Consider the following 15,983-nt stretch of genomic DNA (forward strand, 5'->3'; position numbering starts at 1 on the left):
CGTAGCGGGCCTCCAGGTCCAGAGTGATATAGATACCCAGGTACCGGAACCCCTGAGATGCAATCTGGATCGGACAGTCCCGCGGGAGGACGTGAGCCTCCCCGGAAAGCACATACACACATGATTTAGCCCAGTTGATGACAAGGCCTGAGTTGCGACCGAATGAACGCAAAACATCAACCAGGACAATCAGTGATTTACGCGGGGAGGCAAGGTACAAAAGGATATCGTCAGCGTATAGGGACACGCGGTCCTCATACTCGGGGGTCCAACGGAGACCACGGATGGAAGGGTGCCACCGCAGCCACTCCGCCAGGGGTTCCAAGGCCAGTGCAAACAGGAGAGGCGACAAGGGGCAACCCTGTCGCGTGCCTCGTCCCAGCGCGAATGGGGTCGAGACTCGCCCATTCACCACCACCTGCGCCAATGGGCCCGAATACAACAATTTGACCCAGCTAATGAATCCCGGTCCAAATCCAAATTTCGCCAGCATCGCCCAAATGTATGGCCACTCGAGTGTATCAAACGCCATGGTGGCGTCTAGGGACGCCAAGATGGCCGGCTCCCGCACAAACGGAACACGCGCGAGCACCCCGTGCAGGCGCCGCAGATTAAGGGCCGTGTTGCGATGGGGTATAAAGCCGGACTGGTCTTGGTGGACCAGATCGCCCACCACACCGACCAGCCGGTTGGCGAGCACCTTGGCGAGGATTTTGGGCTCCGCATTTAAGAGCGAGATAGGCCTATAGGATGTGACCCGTTCTCGGGGTCTCCCCTCCTTGTGGTTCACTACGATTGTAGCCAGACGCTGGTCCGGCGGGAGGGAGCCCCGCGAGTGGGCCGCCAGGAACATCGCGCGAAGGTGGGGTGCCAGCACATCCGGTCGCAGCTTATACAGCTCGATAGGGATGCCGTTTGGGCCCATGGCCTTGCCAGATGCGACCGAGCGTATGGCGAGGGCAATTTCATCCGAGGTGGGAGCAGCCTCCAACGACTCCCTGTCCTCCACCGAAAGGGAGGGCAGCGCGATGTCCCGAAGCAGGGCATGGGAATCCTCCTCCGAGCAGGGAGAAACCGGGGAATACACCTCGCGGAAATAATCCGCGAAGCAAGAGACAATGTCTTCTGGCTCGGTGACACGTACACCATCCATTCTCTCGATCAGCGGGACCACACGATTCACTCTCTCCTTTTTATCCAACCACGCAATCAATTTACCAGCCTTATCACCCACATCATACAGTCGCCCCTGTTGCTCTCTGCTGAGGCCCCTGGCCGCCTCCGTGACGAGGGCCCCATAGGCCGCCTGCTTAAGGTGTAGAACATGTAGTGTGGCATCCGTCACCCCACTCCCCAGGTCACCCTCTAGTTCAGTAATTTCGGCTTCCACCCGGGTCACCTCCTCCTGTTCGCGCCTCCGGGCATGGGAGATAGAGGAGAGGGCCTCCCCTCTAAGAACTGTCTTGAAGGCCTCCCACAGGGAGATAGCCGAGGGGACAGACCCCACATTCTCCTCAAAGTACCGCTGCAAGGATTTAATCAAGTCGGTACGAATAGTGGGGTCGCGCAGGTACCATGCATTGATTGGGGCGACCCTACCCTCCCCCCTCGGGAAGACATCAAAATGCAACAGGAGCGGGGAGTGATCTGAAATACCCCGAGCCAGATGGCGCACCTCTCCCACTCTCCCAGCATAGGCCGCAGGGACAAGGACATGATCAAGCCGCGAGAGGCTACCATGGGCACCCGAATGAAAGGTGTACTGCAGCTGCGCGGGATGTTTTAGTCGCCAGCAGTCTACCAATCCCAATGTATCTAAGAGGCCGGGCAGCCACGCCTGTGCCCGGGGGAGGTCCCTAGGGGGGTAACGATCCATAGTCCCAGAAGCCACCGCATTGAAGTCTCCCCCAACCACCAGAAGCCCCCCCGGGAGGTCAAGGAGGAGGCGCCCCAGATCCGCAAAAGTGGTAGATTGTAACCCCGGTGGGACGTACACTGATACAAAAACGACTACTTTGCCCTCCATTCTCCCCACCAAGACCGTGTAGCGTCCCCTCTCATCATGGCGCACCTCATCTATTTCCAGCGGGAGCGAGTTCTTAACCATGATGCCCACCCCCCGCGAGCCTGACGTGAAGCCCGAGTGGGCCACCAAGCGATAGCCCCGCCGATTCATGGCATAAAAGGAATTACCAATAAGGTGTGTCTCCTGCAGAAAGACCACATCTGGAAAAATTCGTTTCAGATACTGCAGGACCACACCTCGCTTAATCCTATCCCCCAGTCCATTAACGTTCCACGACAACAGAGTCAAGTCCCTACCCCCCATCACAAACAGAAGCCATCATTTGTCCCCCCAAGAGCACCTCAAAAACACCAACACAGTAAAGGGTTTGCCTTGCGGTAAAAACGAACAACACCCCACCCCAACCCACCCGTCCCAACAGAACTCCCCCCTCCCTGCACCCCTGCATGAGCCCAGACAGCCCCCCCAAAGTGCAGTGTGCCTGTCGCCCCATAGATGAAAAAACTAACTAGTCCCCCAGAGGAGGAGGGAAAGCCCCCAAGGAACCCCACACGACCTCCACAGGAGGGGAACATACACGAGCAGCCAATGATAACAGTAATATTGTCCCGAGCAAGGCCTACTATTTGTCCCTCAGTCCTGATCCGGCGGGCCCTCCCCACCAACCGCACCCCCCCCGCCCCCCTGACCCCGATCCCCGGGCAAAGTGTCCAACCAGTCCCCGGCCGCCTCGGGACGATCAAAAAAGTGCGTGCGGCCATCCACCTCTACCCTCAGCTTAGCTGGAAAAAGCATTGCGTACTTAAGGTTCAGGTCCCGTAAGCGACGTTTAACTCCGAGAAAACTCAGTCTCTGCTTTTGGACCGCCGGAGTAAAATCAGGGTAGAAATTGACGTCCATGTTGTCGAGTCTGACCGGTCCTTGTAGCCTAGAAGTCTGCAGGATAGCGTCCCTGTCCCGAAAATTGAAAATCCGGGCAATGAGAGGCCTCGGCGGGGCTCCGACCTTAGGTCTTCCCCCGGGGACCCTGTGGGCACGTTCCACCGCAAAGAGTTTACTCAGCCCCCGGGGCTGGAGATGGGTGAGAATCAAGTCCTCCACAAACAGATCCGCCGCCTCCTCCTCTCGTCCCTCCGGCACCCCAAGAATGCGGACATTGTTCCTCCGGGCCCGACCCTCGGAATCCTCCAGTCGACGATCCATCAGGGCGCTCGCCTGGCCAAGCCGGCGCACCTCCTTTTGGAGGGCCGCCACGTCCGTAGTGAGGCCCGAGGTAGTGTGGACCAAAGAGTCGACCCGGTCATTCGTTTTGGACAAATCGGCCCTTACCAGGCCCACATCCACGAGGACCGAGTCTATCTTCTGCGCCAGAGTGTCAAAGCGCTGGTCCACCGAGGCCTTCATCTCGGCGATGGCGCCCATGACGTCTCGGAGGGTCAGATCCGCGGGCAGAGCAGGAGCATCAGTCGGGCCCGCAGGGGACGTACTCGGTGCCTCAGGAGATCCCTTCTGGAGGGTGTAGCGGTCCATGTTGTTGGACTGATGGGCCGTGCCACGGCGGGTCGATTTCACCTTTGCCCGGTCGCCATCTTGCTTTGTGGACATGGTTGCAGTCCCCAAATCGTGCCAATCTCCTCGAAAGGGCCGACAAACCAGTTCACGGGCTCCGGGGGGGGGCGACTACAGGTCCGCAGGCCGAATCACAGACAGCGGGTCGGCCGGGCACCCGGGCAAGGCTACACCACCGCACACCGCCCCGCAACCCTACCTCGCCCGTCAGCAAGGATGGCGCAAAAGCGAAAGTGAAAGTGCGGGGTACGCGAGTCGCCCAGCCTTGCCCGCCGCTGTTGTTCACTTTGTCTCCGGATCGCCCCACTAATCCAATCCGGGGGGCCGGCGTGGAGAAGGCCGCAAACCTCAATTGGTGCTCCCGCCGGTGTCCGAGGTCCGATTTGGAAACGGAAAACGGGTGTCACCTCAGCTCGGGCTCACAAACACAGTCCCCTCATCTAGGACAGGATATAGTCAGGATTAATGCAGGAGGTCGCGGAGGTCCTCGGGAGCCTCGCACCTACGCGGCCATCTTGGTTGCGCGCTAGGCTCCTCCTCCTAAAGTCAGATTTTTAATTACAATTTTAAAAATGCCACTTTCAGAAAGTTAATAGAACATATGATGGACAGAATGCTGATCAAGTGAATCATTCACCCCCAGTCCCAGATCTCAATTAAATCTATTGTTTTTTTTGCTTGCCTTGCCATTCCAGTTTGGACCCAGCCATATGCAAATTTGTCTTGACCCTGCTCCCCTTGGGAACAGTGCAGCCCGAATTGCTAGGCCATCCCTGGGCCAGAACCAAGCATCCTGGGACCGGTTTGCGGTAACACCCCTCATCAGCCAGGCTAGCTTGAACATGGTGACATAGAGGGCACGGGACCCACTTAGGGTGACAGATGCAAAAAGAACTGATGATGGAAGGAATGATGAACAAATCAAACATTCAGTTTGGCTGATGAGTGGTGATACCCCTTAACCGGTCCCAGGATGCTTGTTTCTGGTGCATTGAGGACCTGGCCTGGAAGTTCGGGCTGGATTGTTCCAATGAGGAGCAGGGTCAAGATTGATTTGTATATGGCTCGTTACAAACTGGGGTGGCATAGTGAGCAAAAGAACGTTGGAATAAATCCATATCTTTTGACTGGGAGTGAATGGTTGACAGCTTCATCACTCTGTCCATCATCTTGTTGTGTTTTCAAAAAGTTGGCAAATTCCTGTCCTTAGCATTTTGTGCCTGAAGTCTGTCTTGGGTTACATAACTGGGTGTAGCTGGCAGTTAGTCTTTGTAAATTCCTCCCATACTGTCACACATTAGAGGGATGTGCCTCTGTGCGGCATTTACTGGCAGGATGGGTAAGTGGTGCTGTCCACAGCCCCACTTGCAACTGAATAGGGTGCGCTCTGCCTTCCTATACAGGACTAACACCTTCACATTTTCACTGCAGCCCACTTGAAGCCAGGGCAGAGGAGGCAGGAAATTCCATGCACTTCAAAGAACCTTTCTAGATATTTCTCCCACCTTCCAGAAGAAGGGTACCAGGATATAATAATAATACCTTCAGACCCACTTTTCTGTGTACTCCTGGACCTGCAGAAACACTCTCAGTGGACTGTCTGCTGCTGTGGCCTTCTGTGTTGTCTTCAAGACTGATTTTCAGTAGCTGGAATTACAGCTTTTCTGCTTGCAGTCTGCCTTGAACCCTCAAAGGCATTCCCTGCTGTTGAGCCATGGATCTTCACCTGTACCCAGGACTACCAGAGTAACTCCAAGGGCTAGTTTGCTGGCCTCCAGTTCAGAGCAACAGGGACACAAAAAGTTCCCCCCTTCTTGAACCTGCACATTGGACCCAGCTTGAGTGAATGCCTGGAGGAGTCCCCCCACTCCTAGATCTTTAGTTGGGCTACTATAGGTGCCCAGGTGTCCAAATCCCATATCTAAAGATCTAGAAAATGTGTGGTCAAAAACTTCTGTGAGAACCAGTAGGAGAACAAGACCAACCTGTTCACCTATCCTCCTGAGATACATCGCCGATTGGATTAGCTTTGCGGCCTCTTCCTCTATATTCTTCTCAGCAGCAAAAAATCCTTTTCAGCTGTCTTTCGCCAAAGGGGTATATAGCCTTGTGAAGCTGTCTTCGGCTACACTACGGCCCTCAGCGTCCCACTGCTGGAGCTTTTTGACTTGCATTTCATAGACTACATCCAAAAGTAGAGATCTTCACTACCATTTTATGTTTCTGCTTCTCGCACTGGTTGTTGGGTCTGCTGGAAAGCAGGGGAGACATGGCTAGCCCACTGTTGTGGCCCCTGACTGTTTAAGACAGCCCTCTGGGGCCATCCAAAGCAGTCTTGTACACTCTCCCTTTTGGGAATATGGCCTCCCATTAGGCGCCCGGCTGGGTGCTGTCCACACCAATCACAACACTGCCATTGCAGCATTGTGATTGGCGGAGGGAAGAGGAGGGTGGCTGCCTGCGAGCGGCTGCTTTATGAGGAGAGCTGCGGCAGCAGGAAAGCGCAGGAGCCGGGGAAAATACGTTTTATTTTAATTAAACCCCTCCAGCCTCCTCCCCCCACGCTCACCCCACCACACGATCCCCTCACCTGCCCGTCATGCCGGCCACGACTGGTTAGTTAAGTTTCTGTACAAGAAAATACTGTATGCTAATGTATTTCAAAGAAAAGAAATGCAACTGCTGCGTGGAAAGTCCCTTCCCTTTCCAGTCAATTCCGCTGCCACGAGACAACTAGTAATTTTTGATTCGGTCTCCTGCAGGCTTCACTTAAATTAAACGGCCCAGCAGGCCTGGGGAAGGCAGCTGTTGTGGTCTGACTGGCAAACTACTGGTTGGCGATAGAAAGAGCGCAGCCGGAGGGGTGGGCGAGGCTGCCTTGAGCGGTGCCCCGGCCCTTAATCAATAACTCAAGACTAAGAGCATTGCTAGGCTGCTGGCCTGTGTTCCCATCTGTAGGTGATAGTGTCCTCTGGCCTTTCTGCAGACCCACTGATACTCCTGTGAGAGATGACATAGGCAGTGGTACTGGCCTCTGAGCTAGCATGCTGGAGCTGATAACAGTGGTACCGGTAATGCTGCTGAGAGAGATGACCATGGGGGTGTTACTGGAAGTGATGGTGTTGGCAGCGACAGTAGTAGAAGGGAAGCGTGCACTGCTGGCAGTGGCACATCTGAGAGAGAGCATAAGGGCAGTGGTAAAGGCACTTACATTTTTGGCAGCGATAATAATAGCACAGGTTTGTGCATGCTGCTGCTGGTGGCAGTCGCACTGCTGAGAGAGATGGCAAGTGCAGCGTTACTGTCAGTGAGGCTTGCAGGCTGGTGGCAGTAGCAGTGGGACTGATAATACTTCTGTGACAGTTGGAACCGATAATAGTAGTAGCGGTGCCTGCATGCTGGCGGCTGTACTGCTGAGAGAGATCATAAGGGCGACGGTACAGCCAGCGACGCTTTGGCAGCAAGAGAGGTGACGGCAGCAGTACTGTTGAGGGAGATCGTAATGGTACTGGCAGTGACGCTTTCGGCAGCGATAATAGTAGTAGCGGTGCCTGCATGCTGGCGGCTGTACTGCTGAGAGAGATCGTAAGGGCAGTGGTACGGGCAGCGACGCTTTTGGCAGCAAGCGTAGTGACAGCGATGCTGCTGGCAGTGATGGGGTGACTCCGGTGCCAGTAATGATACCGACATCAGTTGCAATATTGAAAACACATGTCATCGCTATGCATGAATATTATAGATGTAAACACATTTAGAATTTTGGAGGAATGGCTGTGCACTGTCAGTAACCTAGTCAAAGAGGACATGAAACAGCTGAAACTGGACCATATATTCACAGGTGTTCCTAACAGGCCCCCCCCTAGATATGTTTTGGCACAGGTCCCCCAAAATCCTTAAGATGTCCCAGTTTGCCCATTCTTCTTAAAAATAAATCTTTGGGGGATTACCCCCTCGAACCCCCTTTAGGTCGTTCAGGCTCGCTTGCTACGCTGGCTCGCCGCGGTACACTCCCACATAAAGCTTACGCAGCACGACTTTTAAATGTCACCAGTCGCCACTGGTTTTTATTGAGGAAGATACTCCTCCTGGCACAGCAACTAGCCTGATCACAACACAGCCACCCTTGCACTATGGTGTGAGAATCTCTGCATTGGCACTGGGCAGCACCAAGTGTGCCAACTCATGGAGAGAGAAGAACTGCCGTATTTCTTTGAAGATGCAACACAGTTCTGTCCTCTTCATGTGACGCAATGCCGCGCAGTAACTTTGCTTGATGCACTCTGGTGCCCTACTTATTGGTAACTCTGGCCCCTTTAAACCTTTGTTTACACAATAATGAGTGGTTGGAGCATTTGCTGCTCTCATACAAGCACCTGGGAGAGTGAATTAAGTGGTGAGTGAGGTGAGAGAACTCTTATTTGATTTTGTGAAAAGTCCAACCAAGATTCACTCCAACGTGCGTGTTTTATGCTTTGTTTTGGCTCTGAAGGTATCCTGATTTGTTTCAACAAAATATTAAAATATTATCTATTCACATATCTGATTCTACCTCTTTGTCAACAGGACATGTTCATTAAGATGGATGAAGTCCCCGCCCTTAAGCATGCTGAGAGTGAATTCTATTTTGCCCTGAGTGGGGAATCCTATCAGGTCATAGTGCAGCATTTCTACAGCATGCTCCCAAAAGTAAGTGTTGAATATATGCCAAAGTACAGTGATGTGTCTTTCGTTTTCAATTTTGGAATAGTTTATGCATTAATCTTTATCAAGGTGAGGTCTGGGAAAACATGGAACTGTCATAGGGATCTGAATCTGAACTATTGATGGACTCTATTAATCTGGTACAGTTCTAGCCAATATAGAGAGTGCAAGTTGATAAAAGACTGTAAAGATCCATTGAGCCACCGCTGCTCCCCATCATAGGTGCTCCAAGTTTTGTGTCCTCAGCGAACTGCGGACATGCCCAGAGGGTTGGTATGGTTGGAAGTTAGGAAGGGGAAGCTGGCAGTGCCTAGTAGAGTCACTGAATAAGCCAGTAATGACCAATGGAAGAGAGTGAGAGTAAAATATATCTGGAACACCCTTGAGCTCCAGGCTGGTGACCTTGAAGGTGCCTGTGTAGGTAAAACCAATGCATAGGGGCTCTGCTGTGCTGCTTACACGTCCCTGATGCAGCAAGCATAACAAAGGAAGAGAGATCTGTGCAACCTGTTGAGCAGGAAGCTGAGGGAGCCTGTGAGTCCAAGGCCTGGTGGAGTGAAGAAGGCAGCAAAGCAGTGACTTACCATGGGCTGTGCTTGCCGATGCTGTTTAGGTTTCAATTGGACACAAGAGAGGGTGTGATGCACATAGCACTGGAGATACCAATGTTTACTCTTTGACAGACGTGACAGAGGGTGATTGCATCAAACAGGACAACACACTGACATCTTCAGAGAGAGAGAGAGAGAAGAACAAGAATAAAGAGTGCATTCCTGAGAAGAGTCCATTACACTGAAGGGGGGGTCATTCACATTCAGTGATAGAGACCCAGCTCAGGAGACCTTTGCTGGACTGACAGAGAAGGACATTAGTGGGAGAATCCCTTACAGTACTCTTCAAGACATGGGATCATTATCTGATATCAGTGCAACAACTGACCTGCATTGGAGACATTTAAAGGAACGTCTGGTGAGTAAGGGGCAGACTTCAAGAACTCAAGGAGAAAGATACAAGCACTAGACAAGTGAGTGGGAGATATTAGCATGGTTCACTTCAAATATAGGACCGATCTGTACCTTGGCGGTCTTTACTCTGTCCAACAGGGTGGAGAAAGATATTACATCCACCACCCTGACACACAAGACCACCATGTGTGGAGATCACCACCAACCGTGATCCCTGAATCTTCACGATCAATCGTCGTCATACTGGTTCATCCGATGGCACTGCAAGTTTGGTGCGTTACCGCCATCTTTCAGGTGGCGGTAACACACTACGGGGCATATTTACATGGGCTTTATCTCCGCTTTTTTGGCTTTTAAAGCCAAAAAAGTGGAGTTAAAACTATCGCTCTACTAACAAGAGGGTGCTAACATGCATTAGCGCATGTTAGCACCCTTTTACCCAACGCCTCTAATGAGATGCAAAGTGGGCGTCACCTTGTAAATATCGCTGATGTTCACATCGCAATATATTTATAAGGCTTCCCACGCATTTTAGCAGACGTTAGTTTTGGACGAAAACCGCTGTTTTCTCCATAAACTAACGTCTGCTAAAAAGCAGACTTCCCTATCCCTAACATTTGGGTGGATTATGCGGATACGACCCATGGGTCGTATCAGCAAGGTTATCGTTGTTTTGCAGGGAACATCGAACCAGCGATGTTCCATGCAAAATGGCGATTTCCCCGCTATCTCTGGAATTTTTATCGCCCTGGACTAACGCGTTGTTATTAACGCGTTAGCAGGGCGAGAAATTCCAGAGATGGACGGCGATAAATAACAAAGCGCTAAGCGTGCTTTGCACTTATTTATCGCTGTCATTGTAGATATGCCCCCAAATGTTTTCATTTTCTCCCAAACTGGCATTTTATTTGCACTGCCTGCCAAATTTCTAAGTCGGGCTGCAAGTCTGGGGAGGTGCTAATGTGGGGTGTCCTTAGTAAACCCCCAATGCAATGTGAAAAAAGCTAGACAAGCTACATGTGGTGTTACCTCCTGTGTTGGGACTAAAAGTCATGTGATGTCACCTTTGCTCCACCTGGCACTTTGGCAAATGTACATTCATGTGTAAACACGCATGTACTTTCTTTGACTCAAAATTATCAGAATATGTTATAACCCAGAAGGTAGGAAATAGCAGAGCATCACATCATGGACTTACAGGTGTATCAGCAGAACTGCTTGTGAACACCACAACATAATAAAATGTATTAAATATAGGAATATTTCTAAATGTGTAAATGTAAGGGTATTTCACAGGGGATTTTTTCAATGGGCTAATGATGAGAATGATGAGGTTATTTTCTGTTCTGTTTCTGTGACCAAAGGGGTAGGTTGGGTGTGCGAATGAATGAAAAATGTTATTGCACCTTTACCTAAAACCACTTGCAATATTTCTTACATTTGCAAATAGAAAACTTGAGTTAAATTCAGCCGAATGCCATGATTAAACTGTTTCGAAATACGTGTTCATCTTAAAAAAACAAAAGGAATTATTTTGCAGCAATTATAAAATAAATGTCCAATTAAATGTCTTGAAGGCATCGGGAGGAGGAAGTGTGAAACTGAAGTGAATTGAAAAGCAAATCTATTTGCTGTTTATTTACGTTGCTGCTATGCAAGCTCAAAACATGGCTGTTTAGCCTATAAGTTTTCCTCCCCGCAGAAGCTTTATGGTCTCGGGTCTGTCAGCGCCGGGACACTCTGCTTGAGTAGCTGAGCGCTTAACAAAACCCATGATAATTTGAATTTAATTTGAATTTAAAAGCATTTATTGAGCGCACTTTTACCATGCGGTTTCATGGCGCTTTGTGTGATGCAGTGGTCGTCAGCAGCGGAGGGCTAGGCAGTGTAAGCTCGCCCGAATAGGAAGGTTTTAAGGTCCTTCCGAAACTGTACGTAGGAAAGCGATGTGCGAAGGGCAGCAGGAAGGGAATTCCAAAAGAGCGGAGCGAGAACAGCGAACTTCGCTCCGCCAGACTTCTGTTTCTTGAAGCGGGGAGTGGCCAAGTGAGCCATATGGGTGGAGCGAAGTTCTCGGCCAGGGAGATAGGGCTTAATAGCGGAGCATATGAATTCAGGGGCGGTACCCGACCTAGCCTGAAAGGTGAGGCAGCCAAGTTTAAAAAGGGCGCGCTCTCTCACCGGGAGCCAGTGCAGTGCTTTAAGCAGTGGAGTGGCCCGATGGTATCTAGGTAGGCCATGAATCAGGCGGGCAGCCTGATTCTGTATCAACTGTAAGCGGTGAATCGCATAAGCAGGAGCCCCATTGTAGATAATGTTGCCATAGTCAATGCGCGATAGTACCATGGCCAACACAATGATCTTTAAAGCAGAAAAAGAAAAGAAGCGAGAGACTTTCCTGATTATCCTGAGGGAAAAAAAACAAGAGGAAACCACTGAACCAACTTGTGAGTGGACAGAAAGTTGTGAGTTCAGGAGAATCCCAAGAGTTTTGACTTTAGGAACGGGAGGAGGGGGGACACCAAGTGATAGAGGCCAGCAGGAAGGAGACCACGGGCTGCAACCACCTCCGGTCAAGACCAACTTGGTCTTGTCCGGGTTGAGTTTGAGGTGGTTGCAGTTCATCCAATCCTGAATAAATGTCATAACTGTCTGGACGTTAAGAGCAGATGAGGAAGAATTGGAAAGGTTAAAGATTAGCTGGAGGTCATCGGCGTAATTAAACACCGTGACCTCCAGCTGTTGTAACGAAAAAATGAGGGGATAAATGTATAAGTTAAATAAGAGAGGGGAGAGTGATGAGCCCTGAGGAACCCCGCACTCCACCTTACAGGGGGTCGCGGTGAAATCGGCCAAGTGGACCGCTTGAGCCCTCCCTGCAAGGAAGGACTCAATCCACGAGAAGGCCAAGCCTTCTATGCCCGCCGCCCTGACACGGTTAAGGAGGATGGAGTGGTCCACCGTGTCAAAGGCGGCGGACAGGTCCAATAGGATCAGGGCTTGCGGAAGGTTAATGTCAATACCTTCACGCAGCTCATCCATTACCGAGATCACCACCTTCTCCGTGGAGTGCAGGGAACGGAAGCCTGCTTGACAAGGGGAGAGGCAGTGATTAGTCTCTACATGGGTGCTTAAGGTAGTCGTGACGTGGGTTTCAAGGACTTTTGCTAGATAAGGCAGAAGGGAAATGGGGCGGTAGTTGGAGGGGGAGGATGAATCGGCATCAGGTTTTTTAATGATAGGTATAACAACCGCTGATTTGTGTAAACTGGGGACAATTCCTTTCCTTAGCGAGTCATTGAGAAGAGTGAGAGGTGGAGTAGGGCAAGTTAGGTAGATTTCCCTAAGAATATGGGCTGGGGCAAAATCTAGGGGGGAACCCGATTTAACCCGATGAAGCAACGGGGGGAGTGTGTCATTGGTTAGCAGTGGAATGAAATTTAGTTTAGGGGCCGTGGGGGGTGGGGAGGGATTGACAAATATAGGGGAAGGCGGGGAGATGTTAAATTTGATTTTGGCCACTTTGTCAATAAAGAACTCGTTGAGCGAGTTACAGAGGGACTGAGAGGGGGTAATAGTAGCCGTTGCTCTGCTGGATGATGCCAGTTCATGGACCGTGGAGAAGATTTCCTTCGAGTGGGACTCTGCTGCCATTATCCTGCTCGTATAGAACTCGGTTTTGGCCTCAAGAATGCCCTTTTTATAGGTTTTTAAGACAGACAAATAGGTTGTCTTTAGCGCGGGACTATAGGTTCTTCTCCAAGCTCGCTCAGCTCTCCTTGCAGCTAATTTCTTTCCTTTTAGGTCTGGAGTAAACCATCGATTGGCTGCATGGGCCCGCTTGACTGTGAGCCGCCTCAGGGGGGCGAACTCATCACCCGCCAGGGTCAGCCAGTTGTTGATAGCGGCCAGTTGGGAAGTAGCTGCGAGACCTGTGAGGTCGGGACTAGTTTTGGCCAAGGTTGAACAGATAGAGGGCATGTCGGTTTTGCCCCATTTCCTGGCCCAGGTGTTTTTGGGAAGCGGGGGTTTGGCCATCGGGGTCAGTGCGAGGGAGAAGGTAATGATGGAATGATCTGACCAAGAGCACGGAGATATTGTAGGGGATGTAGATGGAATATTTAATGCCCAGATTTTATCCAACATATGACCATGTATGTGGGTGGAACTTTGGATGAGCGATGAAAAATTCAAGGTGATCATAAGATCAGTGAACTCTTTAGATTGGAGACTCTCAGCAGGGTCATAGGGCCAGAAGTTTAGGTCCCCTAAGACTAGTACTGATGAGTTGTTAATCACCAGAGTAGCCAGGAGAGCCTGAATACTTGGGAGAAAAGAAGGGGTAGGTTGAGGAGGGCGGTAGATTAGGACAAATGTGAGGGGTGCCTGATGGAGGGTCGAGCGGGCTACGAGATAGTCCACGTCAGGAATAGGTGGGGAAGGGAGAATCTGAAAGCTGAAATCAGTCCGAGCTATTAAGTCCACTCCACCACCCCGTTTGCCCTCTGGACGGTCCGCTCGAATGGCGGAATATGGAGGGGGCAATGCAGCTAACACATTGGGTAGGGAGTCAGCCTTGAACCAGGTCTCAGTTAGGAATAAGAGGTCTGGTTCGTGAGTATCGATGTAATCAAATAGCTCGTACTGATGATTGACCGCAGACCTAGTGTTTAGGAGCGTGGCTGAGGTACTACATAGCGGAGCAGGAGGGACTGATGGGGGTAGGAGGGCAATAGGAGACATTGTGGGTGATAAAACTAAATGTGGAGAGATCGTGGGAGGACGATGAGGAGGGGGGGTAAATAGACCAAGCTGTCTCAGGTAAGTAGTTACTAGGGGGTCAACGACTCCTGGGGCCCAATAGGAGAATAGTTGGGCTGGCGGATACGTAATTAGACAGGCAGCGTCTCGTGCCCCTAGCCCCGGTCGGCCGCGGACGGGCGCAGACGGGCTTAACTCAGGCGCAACTCCGGCGCGCCTTCGTCGCGCCCGCTGCGCTCGTCCGCTGCGCTGACGCATACTGCTCGATTAAATAGGGGCGGAGCGGTGGTGGAGGGGCAGGGCTAGGATGGAAAGTCAGCCCAACCAAAGATGGCGCACGCTGCCGCTGGGAGCCCGCAAACACGCCAACCCAAGCTAGCAACCCACCTCTGAAAGCAGAATTAGGTAAGAACCTGCACAAACTTTGAAAACAAGTTAGTGGCAATTTAAAAATGCAGTGCAAACATAATAGCGCCTACGCTTGTAATCAGCGGGGGCGGAGTGCAGGGAAATGGTGACGAGCTCTCCAAGCGTTTACCGGTCAGCCCACTGCCACCGGGCCACTGGCAAACACGAAGGGGGAGAGGATCGCGCTCCTAAATAGGGGCGGAGCGGTGGTGGAGGGGCAGGGCTAGGATGGAAAGTCAGCCCAACCAAAGATGGCGCAAGCTGCCGCTGGGAGCCCGCAAACACGCCAACCCAAGCTAGCAACCCACCTCTGAAAGCAGAATTAGGTAAGAACCTGCACAAACTTTGAAAACAAGTTAGTGGCAATTTAAAAATGCAGTGCAAACATAATAGCGCCTACGCTCGTAATCAGCGGGGGCGGAGTGCAGGGAAATGGTGACGAGCTCTCCAAGCGTTTACCGGTCAGCCCACTGCCACCGGGCCACTGGCAAACACGAAGGGGGAGAGGATCGCGCTCCTAAATAGGGGCGGAGCGGTGGTGGAGGGGCAGGGCTAGGATGGAAAGTCAGCCCAACCAAAGATGGCACGCGGCCGCTGGGAGCCCGCAAACACACCAACCCAAGCTAGCAACCCACCTCTGAAAGCAGAATTAGGTAAGAACCTGCACAAACTTTGAAAACAAGTTAGTGGCAATTTAAAAATGCAGTGCAAACATAATAGCGCCTACGCTCGTAATCAGCGGGGACGGAGTGCAGGGAAATGGTGACGAGCTCTCCAAGCGTTTACCGGTCAGCCCACTGCCACCGGGCCACTGGCAAACACGAAGGGGGAGAGGATCGCGCTCCTAAATAGGGGCGGAGCGGTGGTGGAGGGGCAGGGCTAGGATGGAAAGTCAGCCCAACCAAAGATGGCGCATGCTGCCGCTGGGAGCCCGCAAACACGCCAACCCAAGCTAGCAACCCACCTCTGAAAGCAGAATTAGGTAAGAACCTGCACAAACTTTGAAAACAAGTTAGTGGCAATTTAAAAATGCAGTGCAAACATAATAGCGCCTACGCTCGTAATCAGCGGGGGCGGAGTGCAGGGAAATGGTGACGAGCTCTCCAAGCGTTTACCGGTCAGCCCACTGCCACCGGGCCACTAGCAAACACGAAGGGGGAGAGGATCGCGCTCCTAAATAGGGGCGGAGCGGTGGTGGAGGGGCAGGGCTAGGATGGAAAGTCAGCCCAACCAAAGATGGCGCACGCTGCCGCTGGGAGCCCGCAAACACGCCAACCCAAGCTAGCAACCCACCTCTGAAAGCAGAATTAGGTAAGAACCTGCACAAACTTTGAAAACAAGTTAGTGGCAATTTAAAAATGCAGTGCAAACATAATAGCGCCTACGCTCGTAATCAGCGGGGGCGGAGTGCAGGGAAATGGTGACGAGCTCTCCAAGCGTTTACCGGTCAGCCCACTGCCACCGGGCCACTGGCAAACATGATAACATAACATAACATAACAAGCTCTTCAGATGTCGACCAAACCTTCTTTCTCTGATAACCGAACACGCAA

The 15,983-nt window shown here is 51.7% G+C and overlaps 1 protein-coding gene across 1 annotated transcript in view; it reads left to right on the forward strand.

The window, feature by feature from the left end:
* Window positions 1–15,983, forward strand: part of LOC146788643 (putative cation-transporting ATPase 13A4) — a 383,399-nt gene that overhangs the window by 280,567 nt on the left and 86,849 nt on the right. Inside the window, 1 exon segment of the mRNA XM_085635852.1 lies at window positions 8,159–8,281. Within this exon segment, the coding sequence (XP_085491978.1) occupies window positions 8,159–8,281 (123 nt within the window).

The sequence above is a fragment of the Triturus cristatus genome, chromosome 11 (genome assembly GCF_964204655.1).
Source record: "Triturus cristatus chromosome 11, aTriCri1.1, whole genome shotgun sequence".
NCBI lineage: Eukaryota > Metazoa > Chordata > Amphibia > Caudata > Salamandridae > Triturus > Triturus cristatus.